Consider the following 22,029-nt stretch of genomic DNA (forward strand, 5'->3'; position numbering starts at 1 on the left):
CAATTAAATCATGCTCACATCAACATAATTGGCGTTGATATAATCAGTCAGTTTGCCATCTTTTTCAGCAAGTTGTGCAAGCTTAACCCTACTATGATCATCTGTAACAAAAGAAAAAAAAATTCACTATAGCATGCACTACATTTTAACACAAAAGCCATTTATATAAAAACTAACCAAATACAATTTCAATCATTACAAAAAATCGCTTACTTACATAGGCTTTGGTGGAATACAGATATACAGATATGAACATGATAAAGTTACAGATAATAAGAGCCTCTGTCTTGAAGAGGGTTTCAAACATAGAAGGTGTGAGAGGAATACAACACAGAAAATAATGTACAAGCATCAATAGAAAGTTCAAGTGGTGAGGGGAACACAAAAAATCCGAAGTGCTATTGATTTGGGATAACAAATATTTTTGGCTTGCTCTTCAAGCCCGTGCTCTTCCTTGAACAAGGATTTTTGCTTGCTTGTCTCTATGCTGCTTTGCTTGTCTGTTTCCACTTTGGAGAAGCTTTTGTTCTCTCTTGAAGGCATACTTCTGCTTTTCTTTCCTTTCACATCTTTCTAAGTAACTTTCAGTAAAAACTACCTTCACTAAACAACTAAACAAACATTTTCACAGAGGTGGGATCCTAAATTGGTTATCTATAATGAGGTTCTACAGGAGGGCTGTAACAACATAAACCCTAATAAAAGGAATGGAAACAGCCCTCACTGGTTAAGCTCTCATTAGAAAAGGGTTCTGGCTGTGATGATCCATTTTTTAGGACACCTTTGGATTCATCATACAAACAACGACGCTCTGGTCAGCTTCTGACAGCATTCAATGCCTGCCAACTGTTTTTGACACTGCAAATGTGCATTATTGACAGAAACACTGCTCCCTTCTAGGTGTTCTCAAAATAGTTCACTATTTCCTTGATCCAAAAAACCCTACAGGGCTGGAGCGATAGCACAGTGGGTAGGGTGCTTGCCTTGCACGTGGCCGACCCAGGTTCGATTCCCAGCATCCTTGAGCATTGCCAGGAGTAATTCCTGAATGCAGAGCCAGGAGTAACCCCTGTGCATCGCCAGGTGTGACCCCCCCCCAAAAAAAACTACAATATCATGCAAATCTAGAGGTTCAAATCTTTCTGTTCACTTAAATGCTACTTGGGAAACCCTGAAGGCCCATCCAAGGCCTGCATATTTGAAGAACCACAGAGTGCTGAAGAATGGATGTTCCTCTTCAGAAGCAATGTGTGCTGTTCCATTGTTTATGATCATGGAGTGGGTAGGTGTACCCAGGCCACACAGTGGGGAATCTGGCACAGCGGCAGAGTACATACATTGCAGTTGTGAGTTTGACTCACAACTGTGTTTGACTGCCAGCACGGAGAAAAAACAAAGAGCACAGCAATAGCAAAGAAGTCAAGGATGATTAAAGGCTATACTTACAGGCAACGATATTTATGTATCGGTTCTTGTGTTTATTGTCTGGATGGTTGGAGCTGTCTGCTGTAATACCTAAATCAACAGTACAGCTCTGCACTTCCTGTAAAAACATTGTAGGTATACTTTTTTAAAAAAATGCATCCTTTCAAATAAAGGGACTTAAATATAATGATGAGGACAAAATAAAATAATTTATATAAAAAATTTAAATATGTTACAACTATGGTCTTGGCTAAAAGAAAATGCAGTGAAATAATGCCTTACCTGGTAAAACTCTTTCAGTGTCTAATGAGGGAATGAATGCCAAAAAAGTAAAGAAATCAAATTCCACAGCACACGACAAATGAGAAAAAAAAGCGTTCATATTAGGTTTACAATGGAAAACTATGATCATGCAATAAATACATTTGTCAAATACTAACAAAACAAGAATGTTTCAAACAGCTGCATGCAAATCAAAACATCTAACAATTTGGAATCTTACATTTATATGTAATAAAATAATATTTAAAGGACACAGAAATACAATAATACAAAATTCTTAAATTGAAATAATAAAAAGAAATGTTTGTTGCTCACACTTGTTGGACTTACTGGTAACTAAATAAAATTTTCTTTGACCACTGGAGCACTATTTGAAACTATAAATTAGTGAGGTTTTTTTGGTATTTTTTTCCAGAATAATTTGAAATAGAAAAAGCTTCCTATTAGGTTGTTTATAACAATTAATTAAGGGCAGTCATGCTTAGACATTATAAATATTCTAAAGTTTTAATAGAGATATATAATTAGTTTTAACAAAATTTAGAAAGAAAATGATAAGCTTTACCAATATTTTTTCTGAACATTGATGAATATGAAAACAGTCTTTTTTATCAATCAATAATACTTCTTTTCTGATATATTTTCTATATAAACATTTTACTTTGGGATTTGTAATTATTTAATTAAGATTATAGTTTTTGAGAAAATGTATAACTCAAATATGATTCTTTTAATCAGAAAATGGCCCAATCTCTCTTCTCAAGTTTTTAAGACCTTTGTTGTAGACCTAATTCTGGCTCTTGAATTACAAACAAGTTAATACAAGGACCACTTAAAAAATACAGCATTATTAATTATTAATCCAATTCTTATGTTAATAAAAAATTCTCTTAAATCATACTGAGTTAAAAATACTGGAATTACAACTTTTTAAAATTAAAATGTGAGGTAATTTTATGAAGTTCATTAACATGCACTGTTAGATCATATAAAGATTTTATTGTTGTGAAAAGTACAATGCTTTGGCGATACCTATTAGCAACTTTATTAATATAAATTGTCCATTTAACCTTGGGAAATATTTAAATTGAGCCCCATCCTTGACACATTTTCTCACTATTATGATTTTGTTTGATGTGTGCCTAATAGTTTTTGTATTAAACCACAAAGAGGGCTCCAGATTAGTTAAGAATAGATAGTCTTGTCATTTTAGTCTGTAAGTCTATATATTATTTCACTTTATGTGGGCCTTACCTAATGATAACAAATCTATGGTTTTTCCCTACTCTGTGTCTTGGAGGATGTGATTACAGGCAAGCATTAATTAAAATTAGATGCAAGGAAATTAGTGGTACAATCCATCCAGGTCAGGGTCAAAGGTCAAAGTACTTCAAGTAGGAGATGCATAAAGTACTTGAGAAGCTTGGGCAAAGGAAATGGCGGAAAGGTTCAGAGTCTTCATGCAGGGAGGGGTCAGCAGAGAGAGGGAAGGATGGAAAGACATGGATTTTTAAAATTACAGGCTTTGGATAGAATTCCTGTTCCATACTCATTAGTTGTTAATCAATGAAAATGCTTTTCATCAGTAATATGAGTAAAATGTGAAATAAATCATTTCCAGCTTGGGTGAAGTTTGTATGTGGAAGAATTTAATACAAGGACCAGCACATTAAAGAGTGCTCAATAACAGTTCCTATTAGGTTTTGTGGCTGCTGATGCTAATTCTAAAGTTTTGGTACCCTATACTGAAAAAAATCCATTTAACTTAGAGTTCACAAGGCTGCCTTAAATTTGTGGTGAACTTCCCTGCTCCTTCTCTAAAATTATTTAAATATTAATGCTTTAAGTTTAAACATTAAACAGTAAAGGACTAAAAAAAATTTCACTGATGGTGAATTCCATTAATTAAGAGAAATTTTCTTGAGAAGTTGGGATTTTATCTTGTGTATTAAAAATGTTATATAAATGTTTCAGCATTTACATTGAAATACTTAAAACTAAGAGCTTAAATGTACTTTTATATGTGCTGAAAATCATGAAATTTAGTGGTTTAGTATATAATTTATATAATTTAGAAAATTAAAAAGAGGCAGGATTACTAATTCAAATTTCTTTTTCAAAATTCTGGGATCCATATATTTGGAGAGAATAACACTTTTTTAATTTCCCCATTAGTACAATCTGGCATTTATAGTGAAAAACCAATTTTCTAAATTATATGATAAACATAACATATTTTCTAAACACATAAATGATTATGGATCTAATATTCTGGCTAGACGTGAAAATGATTTCAATGACTATGTCAGGAAATAATCTACTGCTGAATTTTAAAAATTACATTCTATAGTCTATAATTAAATATCTTAATATCATACCTCAAATTCTTCAGTAAACCCACTACTTGCATGTAAATCTGCAACATGCTTTGGAAAGTGCTTTATTGGAATTGCTCCAACATCATCTAAGTGAATTAAAAAAAAAAACTAGGTTGGAAAGGACAATTCAACAAAATAAATATGCTATCACTTTTAAATATTTATAAGATGCTTCTAAATAATCTCAAAGTTACAATTATTCCTATAATTTCTACAGACTGTCAGCTACTCAATAAAACAATTAACAACTATTAATTTCTCAATATTTACTAGTAATAATAACCCTGCATAGAGAAATCTATTTTGATCAGCAGCCTTCCTTTTAGACTCTAAAGAGAAAATTAAATTTCAATGTTAATTCATAAATACCACCAAGATCTCACTTATCAATGGACTGTATCTCTTCCTTTTCTTGTGGTGCCAGGAGGATCAAACCCAGGGTCTCACACATTCAAGGCATGTGCTGAGCTATGTCCCATCCTTGAACAGGTCTGTCTAGATAACTTTCATTAACATGATTGGCAGCTGCATATAAATTCTGGGGGGAAAATGCTGAACTAGTATATTTCCAATTGTATAGGGGCCATATTTGATAGTCCGCTAGTTCAGTTTTTGAAACTGAAGTCTGCCTTACAAATAGTCAGATTTGAAAACATTTTTTCTTTGCCATAAAAAAATAGAAAACATTTAGATGTAGAATAATCATTAAAGACAATGTTGAAAACCTTTAGAACTTCTAATTTATAAAATTTTAAGAATTCTAACTCGAAGATATGCTATGTAAACAAAGTCATTGGAACTGTTAATTAATCGTGAAGGGGCCAAATTATTTTAACTATTCTTTCCCCTTCACCTTTCCCTGAAAAAAAAATCTTTCTTAGATTAAACATATTACTAGTTCACAGTATGCAATTTCACAAGTGATTTCTCTGACAAGGAAACATCAAACACATTTCACTAGAAACAAGTTATTTACATCAACAGATGTTCAACATCTAGGCCATTTAATATTTTAAAGCTTCAGTTACCAAGCATTAGCTGATTTAGAAAAAAATCAGAATCCATCTGTTCTCTCTCTTAGATGAGTGTACCTGAATACTAAAATTGAATTAGCCTGTAAGGCTGAATAAGCACTAGACAAAGGTGTAATTCTATCTTCACACCTTTAGAAGAATCTTGCCTTGAAGAAGCTTTTATAATTAGATAAGAAAACAGAAATAATTTGTCACATCTTAATCATTAGTTCTAGAAATGTCCTTCAAACCCATCGATACTGTCCTGAGCAACTAATCTTTTCTCACTAGTAAACTAACAATTTTTTTATTTAAAGAATGGTATTTGGTAATTTATGAACTGATGAGACTATGATGATATTCACTTGTCTTTCCATTTTCTGACCTTCCATGGAAATGTGAACATTTAAGTGAGCTAGAGTTCATCGTTGAGAGTCAAACAAGTGAATGAATAAACAACTTTGATGATTCCTCTTCTGAGAAGTGAAAACAAGCTATTTTGAATTTTCTGAACAAGATTTTGATTACATATTATTTTAGTTATCATTAGTAATAAACTATGTTTGGATTTGGATAATACTATGACTAACTTGCCTATCCATGTTGACAGGATGTAAAAGTATGTTAGAAAGTGTGGGGAATAATAATGCAACAGATTACCATCAGTCTCAAATTTTTAAGTATGAAATGAGAAATTATGTTGTGCTAATATGTACAGAATTTTCAAACAAATAATAAAAATAAATAAAACAGTGGTGGTAAAGGACATAGAGTTGATAGAGAAAAAAACAAAAAAAATTCTAATTATAAAGAACATACCCATCTTTCCCCCCCTGAGATTTCATGTTGATAGCATGTAAAATTTGGGCCCTCAGAAATAATATATGGGATATCAGACAATTTTAAAATACAGAGATGAATTTTTCCTTTTGTTTTCTACGTTTCGGTGAATTCCCATATCTTTCTCTTTTTTCTCTAGCAAACTTGTAGCTCACAATTTCCTAGGTAGTTCCTTTATTGTTCTAAGTTTTTAATATGAAATGTTCAAAAGTAATAATTGTTATCTTGGTTACAATGTGAACCCTAGGGCCAAAGAATGTTTTTATCACAATGACCCTGAAAACTTTTGAATGTTGTTAACTAGGTAAGTTCTGTTAAAATTTTATTGTCTTCTCAGGTCTTCAATTGTTCCACATTAAAATTTTTAAAAATTATTATTGAGGTAGCAGTTACATTGGTGCTAATGTATAAAGTCACCATATTTTCATCACCACCAAAGTGCCAACAACCACCCAAAGACTACGATTTGTGTCAACTTCAGTCTTTCCCAACCCTTCCCCCATCATTCTCCTCCCTCTCTTTCACGTAGTAATTTTGAACTTGGTCACCTCTGTTCTGATGTCAGAGTCCAAGGGCTTGTTTTCACTGGATATTGTCCATTCCCTTGCCTTGTTTATATACGACACTAGTGAGATCATCTGGCATTATTCTTTTTCCCTCTGACTTATTTTGCTTAACACAATACCATCTAGTTCCATGCAAATTTTTTAACATTTTGATGTGGAGTCTTTTCAGCTAATCTTTAGGCTCATGTTTTACTTCTACCCCCATAATTTTAGAGATGTTTCCCCTTCAAAAATAGGTAAGAAAACATTGATTCAGATGACTGTCAAGGACCTAAATTTTTTGTGTGTTTTTATTTTCTCCTATCTACACTTAGCACATAGATTTAGTTTTCCGTTATCCAAATTTTCACTGAAAGTACATAGAAAGGAATATGGAAATGAACTGAAATTCATGAACGATAACTAATGCTTTATAGCTACGGTGCTTATATTACTTTACTGCACTATAGCAGCTAGCACTAGCACTGTAGCACTATCCTCCCGTTGTTCATTGGTTTGCTCGAGTAGCCCAGTCACGTCTCCATAGTGAGACTTCTTGTTACTGTGTTTGGCATATGAATACGGAGAGGGCCTACTAACGTCTCCATCGTGAGACTTCTTGTTACTGTGTTTGGCATATGAATATGTCACGGGTCGCTTGCCAGGCTTTGCCAGGTGAGATACTCTCGGTAGCTTGCCAGGTTCTCCAAGAGGGGCAGAGGAATTGAACTCAGGTCGGCTGGTCGGACGCATGCAAGGCAAATGCCTTACTGCTGTGCTATCGCTCCAGCCATTATTTTTACTTTACTTCATGATTAAAAATTATTATGTCGTATCATCTTTAAGACTGAGAACATTTAAACATAATACAAAGAATAAACATAGGATCCTGATAGATGATGTAACAAATATTTTGAATAACATGCATATTTACTAATCTATATTATAACTTTTACACAATGCTCTGATAAGAAAAACTTCCAGTATCATGTTTTTTGTTCTCTGTCAGTCAGCTACTACTCATGGTCACACTTTAAGCTATTACCTGAAATTGGAAATATAGGTGTTGGAGGTGTGGATATTACTCGAGGAGATGTACTGTCTTCTAAATAAAAGTGTGCAGTCTGGAAGCATTTCCTGGAAGGAAAATAAAGCAATTTATACTACTGGCTGCTATGGATAGCAAGACAACTTCTGAGCTGCTTCAAAATGATGACTGAAATATCAAGAAATGAAACATACTTGGAAATCCATACCTATCTTACAAAGCACAAAATATTAAGAACTTCATTTTTTTTTGCAAGGCTTCTAATTTTATCAGTTTTACCTGTCCCAGATACACAAGAAGAACATATGAGAGATGGAGAAAGTAAATATAGCATCTGAAGTTGTAGTTAGTACCAATTAGTAATTGGCTGAGATAGAACACCACAATACCAAGTTACTTTTTCATGGATGCAGTCTACCAATAGGTCCAGACACCTTGGACAGGACCAGAGTGAAAAACTAAGCACCTCTAAAATGATCTGTAATCCAATATTGAAATGGCCATGCTGTCTGGGTACGTTCTACTATTATTAGTCAAAGGTATGAGGTTATAACCACACAGAAATTAAATTCCTAAGTGGTAACATTTTAATGGAAAAATAAAAGAAAACAATTCTATACTTACAGCGTAATACAGCAGTGACAGAACTTGAGTGAGGAAATAACATGTACCACTAAAAACTGGGGTGATTTTCTTCCCAACAGATGCTAGCTTTGTTGATGAGGGGTTTGAGAATAAATAGATTTGGAATCAATGACAACTATGACCTATAATGTCACCTGAATTTATTTTCATTCAGATAGTAAGAGTAACATCTGGTGAGAGCACACTACAAACTATTGAGAAGAGCAAAAAACCAACTGCTGCTAAACTAATGAAACCATCCTTAATTACAAAAATTTAGATAATTAGAACTGCTAATGACACGTTTTGATGCAGGTCACTTAATTTATTGGGAATTTTACTCCTTAATGGTTCAGTTATAGAAATATCTGTTTGAATGAAAATACCACTCTTGTTCTTCATTTAAAAGATTCAAGCTATGAGACATTTATCCTAGTGCACTTTTAATATGAAAATGATTCTTGGGGTTGGAGAAACTCTTCAAAGGGCTAGAGCACATGCTTCCACCCAAGACTCCGAATTTGATCCTTGGCACTGAATAGCCCCTGAGCATCACTGAAAGTGCTCCCCAGCAGTCCCAGTGCTGCTGTATCTAAGCATCACTGCACTGCCATGACCAGGCACTGAAGCATTTGGCATGGTTGGCTAACTAGAGCTGCATAGGATTTCTGGGCCTTCTTAAGCATTGCTTGGGTGGTGTGGGGGTAAGGGGGGAAGAATATCCATAGTGTTTGTTCCTGCATCATGCATCTAGAAGGTAGAAATTTTTTAGTAATCAGTTTTCTGTGCAAAGTTTTTGATTGATTACTTTTGGAAATACACTCAATGATTTCAGCAAGGGCTACAGAAATGCCCACGACCTATTTCCCCATCTATTTCAACTGCCTCATCTTCCACAATGTCTTTCCTTACTTTCAAGACTAGTCCCATACTGGTCATATCTTTCTCTTTCAAAGAAACTCAGAATCTTGATTGTTCCCATTTCCGTGTTCATTTCTCTCCATCTCATTATTCTTCACATTGGGCCAATGTCACTGTCTATGGGTCAGTTTCCCAGACAAATGCTAAAACACATCCCCGCTCCTCAATTTTACATTTATTTGTTCTTATGTGTGTTCTGTAGCACTGAACTCTTTCTGAAATATCTTAATGTATTTGTCTTTCTTACATGTGTTGGGCTGGTTTCTCTTTGTGAAAGTCCCACAAAGTCAGGCAAGTTGATCTTCATGGGTGATGTGTTAGTCCTCAGGGCTAAGAAGTGTTCATCATATTGTAGGTATCCACCCCCTACATTGTGTCTTATGATTTCTCTGCAATTACTGGTCTAAAATAATTTTGTCTAGTTATAAGCTTAATTTCAAGGACACATAAAATTCAAAAGCAAAGTGTGACTTCCAAAATCAAGCCCTCTGCAATGAGGCTGCCCAGACTTTAATAATCAAACCTCTATGACATAATAGAGAGAACTTAAGAATGCTTTTATGAGGTGACCATGCTAAGTAAAAGAAGTAAGGGAGAGAAGGGAAATTACTGAAATGTTTCACAGAATATAAATAGCTAAAGTAAGTGAACTGGCCTTAACCACTCGGCCACCTCAGCTGGAGCGATAGCACAGCAGCAGGGCGTTTGCCTTGCACGCAGCCAACATGGCCAACCTGAGTTCGATTCCTCCGCCCCTCTTGGAGAGCCTGGCAAGCTACCGAGAGTATCTTGCCCGCACGGCAGAGCCTGGCAAGTTACCCGTGACGTATTCGATATGCCAAACACAGTAACAACAAAGTCTCCAATGGAGACGTTACTGGGCCCACTCGAGCAAATCGATGAACAATGGGAGGACAGTGAAGTGAACTGGCAAAGAGGAAAAAATATAGCTAACTCCTCAGTGATTACTGGAGGAAAAATGAGTTCATAGGAGGAATTCATGGGTGGTGGGTGGAAGGTGTTTTTTTGGTTGTGTATAACACCAGTAATTTGGCAGTGGCCTATTAATCTATACCCTGAAATTCTATAATGTAAACAAACAAACAAAAACACAAACACTGTCCTTCCATTATTCATTGATTTGCTTGAGCTGGCCCAGTAACGTCTCCATCGTGAGACTTGCTGTTACTGTGTTTGGCATACTGAACACATCACGGGTAGCTTTCCAGGCTTTGCCCTGTGGGCAAGATACTCTCGGTAGCTTGCCCGGCTCTCCAAGAGGGCTGGCTGTGTGCAACGCAAATGCCCTACTGCTGTGCTATCGCTCCAGCCCTAATGTAAACAAATGGTAAATAAATTTTTAAAAAGAGGAAGAGGAGAGTCTTCAAAGAGAGAACAAAAAGGGAGATGAGGGACTAGAGAATCAAGAATCAGAGGACCATAGCTAGGATCAGAGTTTGAAAACTGGGAGGAAAAGGCAGACCAATGAGAAATGGGTAGAGGAAGGGTTACAAGTTCATGATAAAGAAAGTATCCTACTGAACACAGGAAAGCAGATTGGAACACAAATAACAAAGTTCAGCTTATCTCTGCACCACTGATGCAGTCAATACGCTGATGGAGAAACACCAGTTTTGATATTTGATTAAAAAGGCCATGGAACTAAAATGCCTTTGATTTTAATTACACATGAATATAGTTGCACATGCCCCCCAAATGGTTTTCCTTTGTTTTTCAATTAGTCTTAGAGATGTAAAATGCCTTAAAGGAACATAGCTGTTGCAAGGATTTCACAGCATCTCTAAGATTTAACACAAAGCCCTCATTAAATACCTTCATTGAAAATACTCATTATGAATTATATTTTATTATATTTTTGGGGGGCCACACCCAATGGTGCTTGGGGGGCGATAAAATGCCAGAGACTAAACTCATGGCTTATACATTCTATGCCTTTCTCTACCCTTCCTCTACCTTCCAGACCTGTCCTCTTCATTTTTTTTTGACCTGTCCTCTTTAGATTCCTTCTAATGCCAACTCAAACTGTTCCTTTTAAATATTTCTCAACAGTGCTCAGAGAGGAAGCATTTTCTTCACTCCTTTTTTCCCCTACTGTTGATATCTTTCTTGTAGTGAAACAAAAGCTATCCCACTGTTGTGATCTATTGGTTAGAGTTGTTATTGACAAATTTTAATATTTTGGTGCCCACTATCATTTAATTATTAAACTCTATCTGTGATCTCCACTCTCTTTTGGCTTTTCTCCTTAATCCTTGGAACTATCTTTTTCTATCTGGATTCAGTATTTCTCCTCTTTTAAATAAAGGATTTCTGATCCAATACCCATGGACTAACATGCCAGGTAAACACTGTCCTTCTTACAGACAGCTCTGCAGTGCCCTAACTGTGACAGAGCCTGTCATTTCCTAACCAGACTGCAGGGCTCCACTTTCTCTATTTTTTATTTGCACGACACAAACTTTCATTCACATTCACCTTTATAAAGATTGTTTTGAGAGGCTAGAGTGATAGCACAGTGGTAGTCTGCTTGCCTGGCAAGCAGCCAACTTGAATTTGATGATCCCTGTCACCCCTATGATTCCCCAACTCCCCCTAGGAGTGATCCTAGAGCACAGAGTCAGGAGTAATCCCTGAGTACCATTTAAAAGAGAGATAGAGATAGAGATAGATAGAGATTAAACTAGGGACTGGAAATGTACTGGGGTTAGGGTGCATACCCAACATGAAGCTGACTCTAGTTCAATATTGGCACTCATGTGTAACCCAAGAGCATGAAGCCAAGAGTAAGCCCTGAGCACTGCTAGTGTAGCCCAGTATCCCCTAGTAATCCCCACTCACTGCCAAAAAATGAAAGATACCTAGAGTGGTCTTCAGGTCATGGAAATTGTTCTATGCTATTTTAAATATCTTTATTAGTTGTTATAGGAAATTATTTTGCCATATATTTGCTTTGTGTTTATAGTCTCAGATATCTTTTTCTAAAACGGCACTACTTTTGCTTTATGTAAACCCAAGTTTTACTATCACTGCAGTGATCAGGAAGATCACTTGTGCTAAGGGCTGAATGTCAAGATGGATTTTTAAGAACAAATAAACCATAGCTATCATAACTTAGTTACACGTTCTCTTATTTTTTCTTGCATTTTGGACCATACCTGGTAATTCTCTGGGATCACTTCTGGCTTTTTGCCCAAGAATTACTCCTGGTAGGCTCCAGGGACCACATGGGATGCTGGGGCTAGAAACCTGGTTGATTGCATGCAAGTCCTATCTGCTGTACTATCACTCTAGCTCCTTGAACTAATTCCTTTCAGGTGTCTAATTGGTCACTCTTTGGTTTCAGAACATAAGTCATACAATATTGCTACCTCCTTGCACAAATACATAAAAAAATCATACAGGGCAATATATACACAGCTTGTAAGCAGAGCATAAATTTTGGTGAAGTTCACCTCAAGGGTGTTTTATAATACAGTCTTTCTGGAAGTGAGACTCTGCTGTTCAAAGGCAGCAGCATAGTAAAAGACCTTTATTCTAAGTTGGCAACTAACATCAATGACTTACAATCTGCCTTGCACGCAGCCAACTTGGCCGACCCGAGTTCGATTCCTCCGCCCCTCTCTGAGAGCCCGGCAAGCTACCTAGAGTATCTCGCCCGCACGGCAGAGCCTGGCAAACTCCCCGTGACGTATTCGATATGCCAGACACAGTAACAACAAAGTCTCCAATGGAGACGTTACTGGGCCCGCTCAAGCAAATCAATGATCAACGGGAGGGCCTTTGAATTTAAGATAAAGAGAATTATTTTTTTTTTTCAGCACTCCCACTCCTATATCCCAAGCTCAAACAACCGGTTTGTAGAAAGTTCTCCATTGGTCTTGATGGATCACTGTTTTGTTGTATAGACCTTTGGTATAATTTAGTTTGTAACTTTGAAACAAGCACTCAACAATTTACCTGTTGTCTTCTTTAAAAAGAACATTTTGGAAATCTTCCTTACTGAACAAAATTTTTCATCTTAGAAACTTATGATTTGGCTCATGTAAATTTACCTTAAAACATCTGGAAAATAATTTCCAGGCATATTATTTAACGTATGACAAGATTCAATATCCATAGTCCATCTGTTCTGTATAAGCAGTGAGTGTCTGCATGCTTATGTGCTAAGTGTTGATAACTATGTCTCCTGCTAATTATCACTCAGCCATGAAGAAAAAAGTGATGACTGTTTTAAACTTGAAGACATAGGTCCTATCAATCAATGTTAATCTGATTATTTAATTTACACTTTCTCATCAAGTAAGTATTTAGAATTAAAAGCTAGAAATATGTAATTAATTCCATTTTTACATCCTCATACACATATGAAGCAATATTCATCATATAGCATTCTTCGCACACACAACAACACAAGATGAAGAGGGTTTTATTTTAATGATAAAGATTATATATGAACCCTCTCCCTTAACGGAAGAAAGAAGGAACTCATTTTTATGCAGGCGACGTGCCTAAGATCATTGAGCTAATGTCAATCAGTACTGGAGAAGGGACTCAAATTTTAACATTTGTTCAGTCTTTCTGCTAACATGATTTTTCTCAGGTTTTGTACAAAATAAAGGAAATACATTAACTTTGGTAAATTGGAATCACCTTACCCCACCAAAAGAGGATTTATTATACCATTTTGAGAACATATTTTCTCCTTCCACCCAAATTGGGATAAACATGTTTAATATATAAACTTAGAAAAATTCATAAGGACCATATCATTATTAAAGCTCTAAATAGTAGGCCATTAGATTATTCAGACATTTCCATAGGCTGAAGTTTCTGGAAAGGAATGTTAATATGTTTCTATTTTTGACTACATGTTATTTACAGATGTGGCAAAGCTGGAATTGAATAAATCACACAAACTTTGAAGAAAGCACTGACACTTAATTTTGTGGCTCAGAATATAAAACTTTTAGCGTATTACTCATCTAAAACATTACATTTTGAAGTAAATTAACCTCATGTGTATACGTGAAGTCAGATAAGTTAAATTTTAAAATAGACACATAAAAAAAGTGTAAAAATTTTATCAGAACAGTTGATAGGAAAAATGGAAAGATATGTATTTAAGACTATCAGAGTACTCAAATGTCATACACAGCACTTGGTTTTCCTGGTACATCAAGTGCTACTCATGAAGAAAAATAGAAATCAAACTGGTGAATGTCACATTATTATTTTTAAATCCTTTTTATTAGCATATTACATATGGTTGACCCACTATTAATAATACGAAAACCATTTCAGATTATAATTTTTTCCATGGAATATCAAGTCACTAAACTGTTGCTTTTTAAATTTGTTGAATAAATTTTAAAATGTATGTAACAGAATAAAAGACTAATTATTTCACTCTTCTGACTACAAACCATCTGACATATTTTAAAATTATTTTTAATTGCGATTCTGTGGCTTAACGATATTGTTAATGGTATCTAATGCACAAAATTTCAACACCACACTATCTGAAATATTAATTGTTCTACCACATTGTTTACGTTGAAGTAAAGTTTTGTCCTTTTTTTCACTGAATTTTTATATTTTGGGGGCACTACTCTGACAGCACCTTGGGAACCAGAGTGATGCTGGGGATTGAAGCAGGGTTGTTCAAGTGTAGGGTAACTGCCTTCATCCTTGTACTATTCCTCTTGCATCTCCATTTTATTCAAAAATTGCTTAGCCACAATTGGCATTACTTTCAAAAATTAGTTTGACTGGAAAAATGTTATTAAGTGTAAAGAAGTAATCTGAGCAAACATGGTATCAATAACTAGTAAAAAGTTAAACCAACAAGCTCAGAAGGGACTAGGGAAAAGGCATTACAAATTCTTGAGCAAATGTTTATAAATGATATGTTCATGTTACTCTAATGAGCATGGAGTATTTTGTAAGAAGAGTCACTGGCATCAGTGAGGAAAGCAACGGTCTTTGCATCATCTTAGGAACAAAACACTCCTAATATGTAGGGTAATAAAATAAAAATTGGACCTCTATGCTTGGAAAACTATATTTATTCTATAAACCAGAGAGCCATCAATACTACAGACATAGGACCCAAACCACAATAGTTAAAACTGAAAAATGTGTCTTTTAGGGAGGCAAGCTTGGGGATGGGCAGAAAACTAGGGAACAAAGTTGACTCTGGTGGCAGAATTGGTATTGGAATATTGTATGCCTGATACTTTATTTGCTCGAGCGGGCCCAGTAACGTCTCCATTGGAGACTTTGTTGTTACTGTGTCTGGCATATCGAATACTCTCGGTAGCTTGCCGGGCTCTCCGAGAGGGGCGGAGGAATCGAACTCGGGTCGGCCATGTTGGCCGCTTGTAAGGCAAACGCCCTACCCGCCGATACTTTATTATGGGCATATTTATAAATCATGCTGCCTAAATAACCGAGTTTACGGAGCACACGTTTCCAAAAAAGAAAACTAAATGTGAAGTACAGTTGGTTATAAAAAATTTTACCTTAGGTGACCACGTGCCCCAATATCAAAGATGCATCATTTTGTTTGTTTTCCTAGCCCATATGTTCCTTTCTGCAATATCCTCCTCCTTTAGCTCCACTTTCATGCTGAAGTAAACAGGATTAACTCTGTCCATTCTGGCCTGATTAGGAATCTTCTTGTTCTCTGACCATCTTAGCAGTAGATGTCAGCTGCTCTGTGCATATTTTGTGTAATATTAAATGAAAAATATCACTCGGGGGGGAAACAGCTTTGTGCAAAATTTTCATGAGAAATAGTTTCTCTTCAATGAATATAAATTTTGTGTCAGCAATGACTTGTTCCTTCTTTCTTTCATGCTTAATATTTCCCTAGAGTAGTTAATCCAGTAATGAGCACATGGGAACAGTTAAGCAAAAAAATGAAAACAAGTTTTTTTTTTGGGGGGGTGGCATATTGTATGGTGCTCAGGGGCTACTCCTGGCAGGCTGTTGTGGTATTATTCCTGACAGCACTTGGGGGACCATTTGGTGCTGGAGATTAAACCGGAGCCTATTGCATGCAAAATTTACACTTCAGCCCTTTGAGCTATCACCCCAGTCCAAAAGAAGCAAATATTTTTGGTTAAAATGATAGGCTATATTTTGGGATAACATGTGATATAAACTTCAAAAAGATGTTACTAAACAAGAAAATTATTAGCTATAGATCTTATAAAGAATTTTCATCTTTAAAATAAATATATTAGGCTTCATCCTGTTTCAATGTACTCAATGATGTAGGACCCACAACTCAATTTAGTTGTCATACATCATATAGTCCCTAATTTCTAACAGACACTATCCTAATAGCTACACAGGCTTATATTTTGTTCCTAGATACCTTATCTGTTGTTGTCTGTTCTACTGCTATGGAATGAACGACTTTTATGTAGGGTGGTGCAATTTTCTATGTTCTTTAAAAGTTTTAGGAGCTCACTGATGAAACTGAAAGTGTATTTTATCCTCAATTGACACAATTATGAACTTTTAAGTACCGTACACTTTAATACAACTTCATACTATTTAATAAAACCTCATTATTAATAACTTCATTAATAAAATTATATTCATATTAATTGCCTGATTTAATTTTTATGTGCGGGTTGTCTTTTTATCATTATTATTATTATTAGCGGTAGCACAGTGGGTAGGATGTTTGCCTTGCATGCAGCCGATCTGAGTTTGATTCCTCCACCCCTCTCGGAGAGTGGAGAGATCGGGAAGCTACTGAGAGTATCTAGCCCACCCGGCAAAGCCTGGGCAAGCTACTCGATATGCCAAAAACAGTAACAAGAAGTCTCACAATTTGTTGAGAGATGTTACTGGTGCCCGCTCGAACAAATTGATGAACAATGGGAGAACAATGCTACAGTGCTACATTATTATTTATTTATTTTTTGTTTTTTGGGTCACACCCGGCGGTGCACAGGAGTTACTCCTGGCTCTTCACTCAGGAATCACTCCTGGCGATCCTTGGGGGACCATATGGGATGCTGGGAATCGAACCTGGGTTCACCGCCTGCAAGTCAAACGCCCGACCCACTGTGCTACTGCTCCAATTCCATGTGGGTTATCTTTTTAAATTTTTTAATACACAATTGATGTGCATCTTGTAGAAAATTCTGTTAAACTATTAAAATCATTTTCTTACTATATTAAAACATAGAAGGAAAACTTGAAATTACAAGGGCTGTAGTATTTAAGCTGAGTTTAGATTTTTGTTAAATTCATGATATTTGAATATTAATTAAATTAATATGACAGTAAAAACCTGTCAAACTGTATAAAATATTAGTCCAAGCCAAAAACTCTTTTATTTTCCATCTTGTTGAACTGAAAAGAATAATAAAATACTTTATTGGTTTATTTTGTATTCAGCAGTTCACTTCATAGTCAACTGTATCACTTAATGGTAGAAGTAAAATGAATTTTAAAGATGCATTAAAGACCCTTCAATTAGAGACAAAAATCTGAGCTTTATGAATTACATTTTTGAAACAAACACTAAACTTACCTCCAGTAGATGAGAATACCCACAAGAACCACTAGACAGATAAAAGTCAGGGCTGACACGATCACAAGAGGTATAACTGCCTTCTTCTCGGATTCCAAGCCCTCAGCTAGACCAATACGAGACTCATGGCTACTATTACTGGCCTCTGTAGTTGGAGAAAATTGAGAGAGTTAATATTTAAAGCTTAAGAACAAGTTAATATCTTTCAACTAATTTCAACTTTTGTTATTGCTGCTTACCTTTAAGCTTTTGACTCTGTGATGAAAAGAATGCCTATAATTATAAGGCAATTTAAGTAAAAACAGTTTAGCATGTATGACAATCAATAGGAACTGAGGAACTAGAATATCCCAACAGACACTGGTATGTAAATTAGGCATCCATAAAAAAGAAGTGAATAGAGGGCCAGGGAGATAGTTTAAGCTACAGAAAACATTCCTAGCATGAGAAAGGCCCTGGGTTGGACCCAAGGTATATTATCACACCCTTCTCTCTTACACAACTTTCCCCCATCTTCCCAGTTCACCCCCTACCTAGTACTTCCAAGTACAGCACCACCAGCTCAAACATGTATAGCTATGTGAGCTGAGCACTGGTGATGTGAGCCCTACGAATAAATTAGGATAGAATTTTAAAAGGGCAATGAAAAAAATTAAAACCCAGTTTTTAAAAATAAGGTAATCAGGGAATTAAAGTTAAGACCAAATTTTAAAAAATAAGATATCCAGGGAAAACCATGCTACTTATTACATTACTTATTACATCACTTGTAGTTTAGGTTTTCCATAATTCATTAAAAACTTTCAAAAACCCTGCAAATGGGTAAATTAGTAAGAGTCATTAATAATTTCATGAAGAGACAACCTAAGGATAGCTCTTTGTATTAGAGCTTTAATCCAGCAAGCTACTTAAAATTGAAATATAGTTTGTTTTTGCAATGTTATCTGTTCTTGTATTAATTTTTAAAGTCCAATGAACTATTCTGGTGACTGACTGTGTATAGTATTGCTCTAGCACTTGCAAAATCCTTGCAACTGGAGCTCTTCTTCCAAATTAGAGATTTCAGAACTGCGTGGCATCTGTCAGTAGCTGTTCACAGCCCTCTTCTTGGAGGTGTGTGTGGGCAGCGGAAAACCAAGGCAATTAACCACTGAAACTGTTCTGTGCAATATGCTGACTCTGCTGCAGAGTAAGTGCCCTTACCTACCTCCCTGCAGAAGTCTTGCAAGAAGTAAATTTTGGTTCCCCATCAGAATATACTTTTCTTTCTACACAATGGCACCTTCACTGATTTTATACTACAGGCAACATAAGGCAAAGGAAATATATTTAGTTATAAATACTTAAGAGTAATAAATTTCAGAGTAACACACATTGGTAAATATCTCAATAAATATACTTAGCTGCAGAAAAGTAAATACTAAAAAGAGCAGTTTTCTTCTGTAATGAGAAATAGTGCAGAAAGTACTTAGACAAAAATTCAAGGCTATTGTGATGGCTCAAAGGGCTTGAGTGCATGGCCAGCAAGCAGGGGTCTCAAGTTCTATTCCCAGCTTCACATGTCATCTGAGACCACCAAAGTAGGTGGATCTGACGGTCTCCTGTATTACCTTGGCTGAGCTGTACTGGACCAAGAATCACTGGGAGTGACCCAAAGACCCCTGAATATTACTTGGGACACAACCCTCTCCCACCCCACCTGCCCCCACAAAAAACAAACAAACAAAAAAACCCACCTAAGTAAACTTCTCCAGATTTTAATCTGGTCACACAAAATTTTGTGTGATATAAAAGAGAAATACATATCGCCCAATTTTCCTGATGATCTTCCTTATAATTTTGAATGCCCTTGCTATAGAAAAGTAAAATTTAAAGGTATGACTGAGTATAATAAAACTGTCACAAAATGAATGGGTACTTGGTCGCTGTATAATTGAAACCCAAGCACAAAACTTTGTAAGTCTACAACTGTACCTCATGGTGTTTCACTAATAAAAATAAAAAAAACTGTCACAAAAGTGGAAATATTATAAATCAACTGATCCCTGAGGGGCAGTTACAATTCTTGTGAGAAAAGCCCAAGCTTCATATTCATTATGCTAATCATATGCTCTGCTCTGCTCTCTCTCTCTCTCTCTCTCTCTCACTCTATCTCTCTCTCATTCATCTAGAAGCCAAATTATCTGATGGTGCTTACACTGAAAATGTCTTTATGAAATTTTGAAGTATCTTTTTTTAAATCTATGCCTCTTTTTCTTTTTTAAATTGTACTCTTGGTACCTAGTGGAGAGCTTGCGGGTAACAAAAGAAATAATTCACTTTAAAAATTCCTATTAGCCAGAAGTTACAGAAGGTAGTTATTATTATTAATATTATTATTATTATTATCTGAATCAGTTATTCTTCCAGTGTGGTATCTAGAATAGTGACTTCAGCCTCACCTGGAACTCATCAAACAAGTTTTAGGGTCACAGTCAAATCAGTCTTAAACTACTTAGAATATCTGTAAGGTCCAGTACTCTGTTTTAAAAGGGGTAGCAGAATTCTACAGGCTATTCTGAGGCACATTCAATCTTGAAGCCAATGATGCATATCAATGTGTAAACAAAATGAGCTCAACTAAGTTTACAGGTCTTCAGAGATGACAGATACTCATGGCAATATATATAGGTGTATATGAAGATACACATATGCTTCACTTGTATAGATATGTATGTATACATATGAAATGTCTGATCATACATGTGATGTATCTGTAAAAATATACACATAAAATATCTAAAAATGATCATATTAGTAACACTATATTCATATTTTACACACATATGTGCATATAAGAGACTTTCCTCACAAATTCTTTGGGAGGTCTGTATTTAAAATAAACATTCATTCAATAGTTAAGGGAAAAATCAATGGCAATTATATTATATAAAATCTATGTATTTTATATGAGGCAGTATATCACATGAAAGTATAGAAAATATAATTGCTACACATACTATAAGAGACAACTACTTGCATTGATTTTCATATTTATTCACTGTCACCGTCACTGTCCTCCCATTGTTCATCGATTTGCTCGAGCGGGCCCAGTAACGTGTACATTGCGACAACTGTTACTGTGTTTGGCATACTGAATACCTCACGGGTAGCTTGCCAGGCTTTGCAGTGAGTGCGAGATACTCTTGGTAGCTTGCAGGGCTCCCCGAGAGGGGTGGAGGAATCGAACTTGAGTCGGCCATGTTGGCTGCTTGCAAGGCAAACGCCCTACCCGCTGTGTTATCACTCCATATCTATTTTTATATAAGCTCAACTCTGTTAGGAAATGATATAGCAAGTCAACTCTGTTATGAAATGATAAAACAAGTATCTACTAATAGGCAATTAGAAACTAAGCAACCTTAAGCAACTAAAAGGTTAATATTTAAGAATATATTTTGATATCAAGTATATTTAATTTAATTAAGTATAATTTTGGAAATATTTTAATATTATGGATTTCTTTTTTCTAAAATTTTCTAAATCGTCATAATTGATATTTGCATTGTCTACATTATATTTTAAATGTCATGTAATTTCTATATTCTAGAAGTACATAACTTTTTTTTCTTTTTTGGTCACACCTGGCGATGCACAGGGGTTACTCCTAGCTCTGCACTCAGGAATCATCCCTGGCGGTGCTCGGGGGACCATATGGAATGCTGGGAATCGAACCCGCTGTGCTATTGCTCCAGCTCGAAGTACATACTTTTTAAGCTTCAAAGTTAGTCTACATTCACTTGGTAAGGAACCTTATTAACTATTGAATAAAACAGAATACATACATAGTTTTACTGGCACTTTAAAAAAAGAAACAAGATTCCCCCTTCATCTTGTTTGATTTTATTTACTTCATGAATTATATTACTACTTTATGGTACTAAATTTTATATTCATATTTCTTTCTTTTTATCAGTGGTAGAACATATTAAATAAACAAATCTAATTAATGATTTGAAAAGAAATTGCTGAGCTTTATCTAACAATTCTGGCTTTGGCTTTTTGTAGTATATAACTTTCCGTAATAGCATAATTTAGCAATGGCATATTAAATATGTTACTACCTAGTAAGGTAGAAAAAGGGATGATTCCTGATATTTTCCATGAATTGAATAAAATTTAAAATAGTAAAATTGAAGTCATTAACAATTCATATATGCAGAATAACAATACTAATGGATAAAGAGACATATGGATTCATTCATTCATTCATTCATTCTCACATATCAGAATTTGAGTGTTTAAAATGTAATGCTAAATAGGTTTAAAGTCAGAATAAAAGAAAAATTCTATCTAAATGTAAAATTTCCAACATTCCTGTAATTAAGTAAAAATTTGT

The 22,029-nt window shown here is 35.3% G+C and overlaps 1 protein-coding gene and 1 non-coding gene across 5 annotated transcripts in view; one reads left to right on the forward strand and one right to left on the reverse strand.

Annotated features, from left to right (window-relative positions):
• Positions 1-22,029, reverse strand: part of PTPRZ1 (protein tyrosine phosphatase receptor type Z1) — a 188,090-nt gene that overhangs the window by 19,232 nt on the left and 146,829 nt on the right. For 2 of the 4 annotated variants that reach the window (XM_056117951.1, XM_056117949.1), the window contains exons 13-18: positions 17,652-17,796; positions 7,529-7,620; positions 4,086-4,171; positions 1,708-1,728; positions 1,447-1,543; positions 19-101 (exon numbers count right to left, since the gene is read on the reverse strand). In XM_056117951.1, coding sequence (XP_055973926.1) covers positions 19-101; positions 1,447-1,543; positions 1,708-1,728; positions 4,086-4,171; positions 7,529-7,620; positions 17,652-17,796 — 524 coding nt within the window. The remainder of the gene's footprint in view (positions 1-18; positions 102-1,446; positions 1,544-1,707; positions 1,729-4,085; positions 4,172-7,528; positions 7,621-17,651; positions 17,797-22,029) is intronic. The other 2 variants (XM_056117952.1, XM_056117950.1) reach the window with 1 other exon arrangement.
• Positions 756-820, forward strand: LOC130027872 (small nucleolar RNA SNORD58). Its single transcript, XR_008793088.1, has one exon. It is a non-coding gene; the product is annotated as a small nucleolar RNA SNORD58 (small nucleolar RNA).

Source organism: Sorex fumeus, unplaced genomic scaffold, assembly GCF_029834395.1.
Source record: "Sorex fumeus unplaced genomic scaffold, SorFum_2.1 ptg000037l, whole genome shotgun sequence".
In the NCBI taxonomy this organism is placed as follows: domain Eukaryota; kingdom Metazoa; phylum Chordata; class Mammalia; order Eulipotyphla; family Soricidae; genus Sorex; species Sorex fumeus.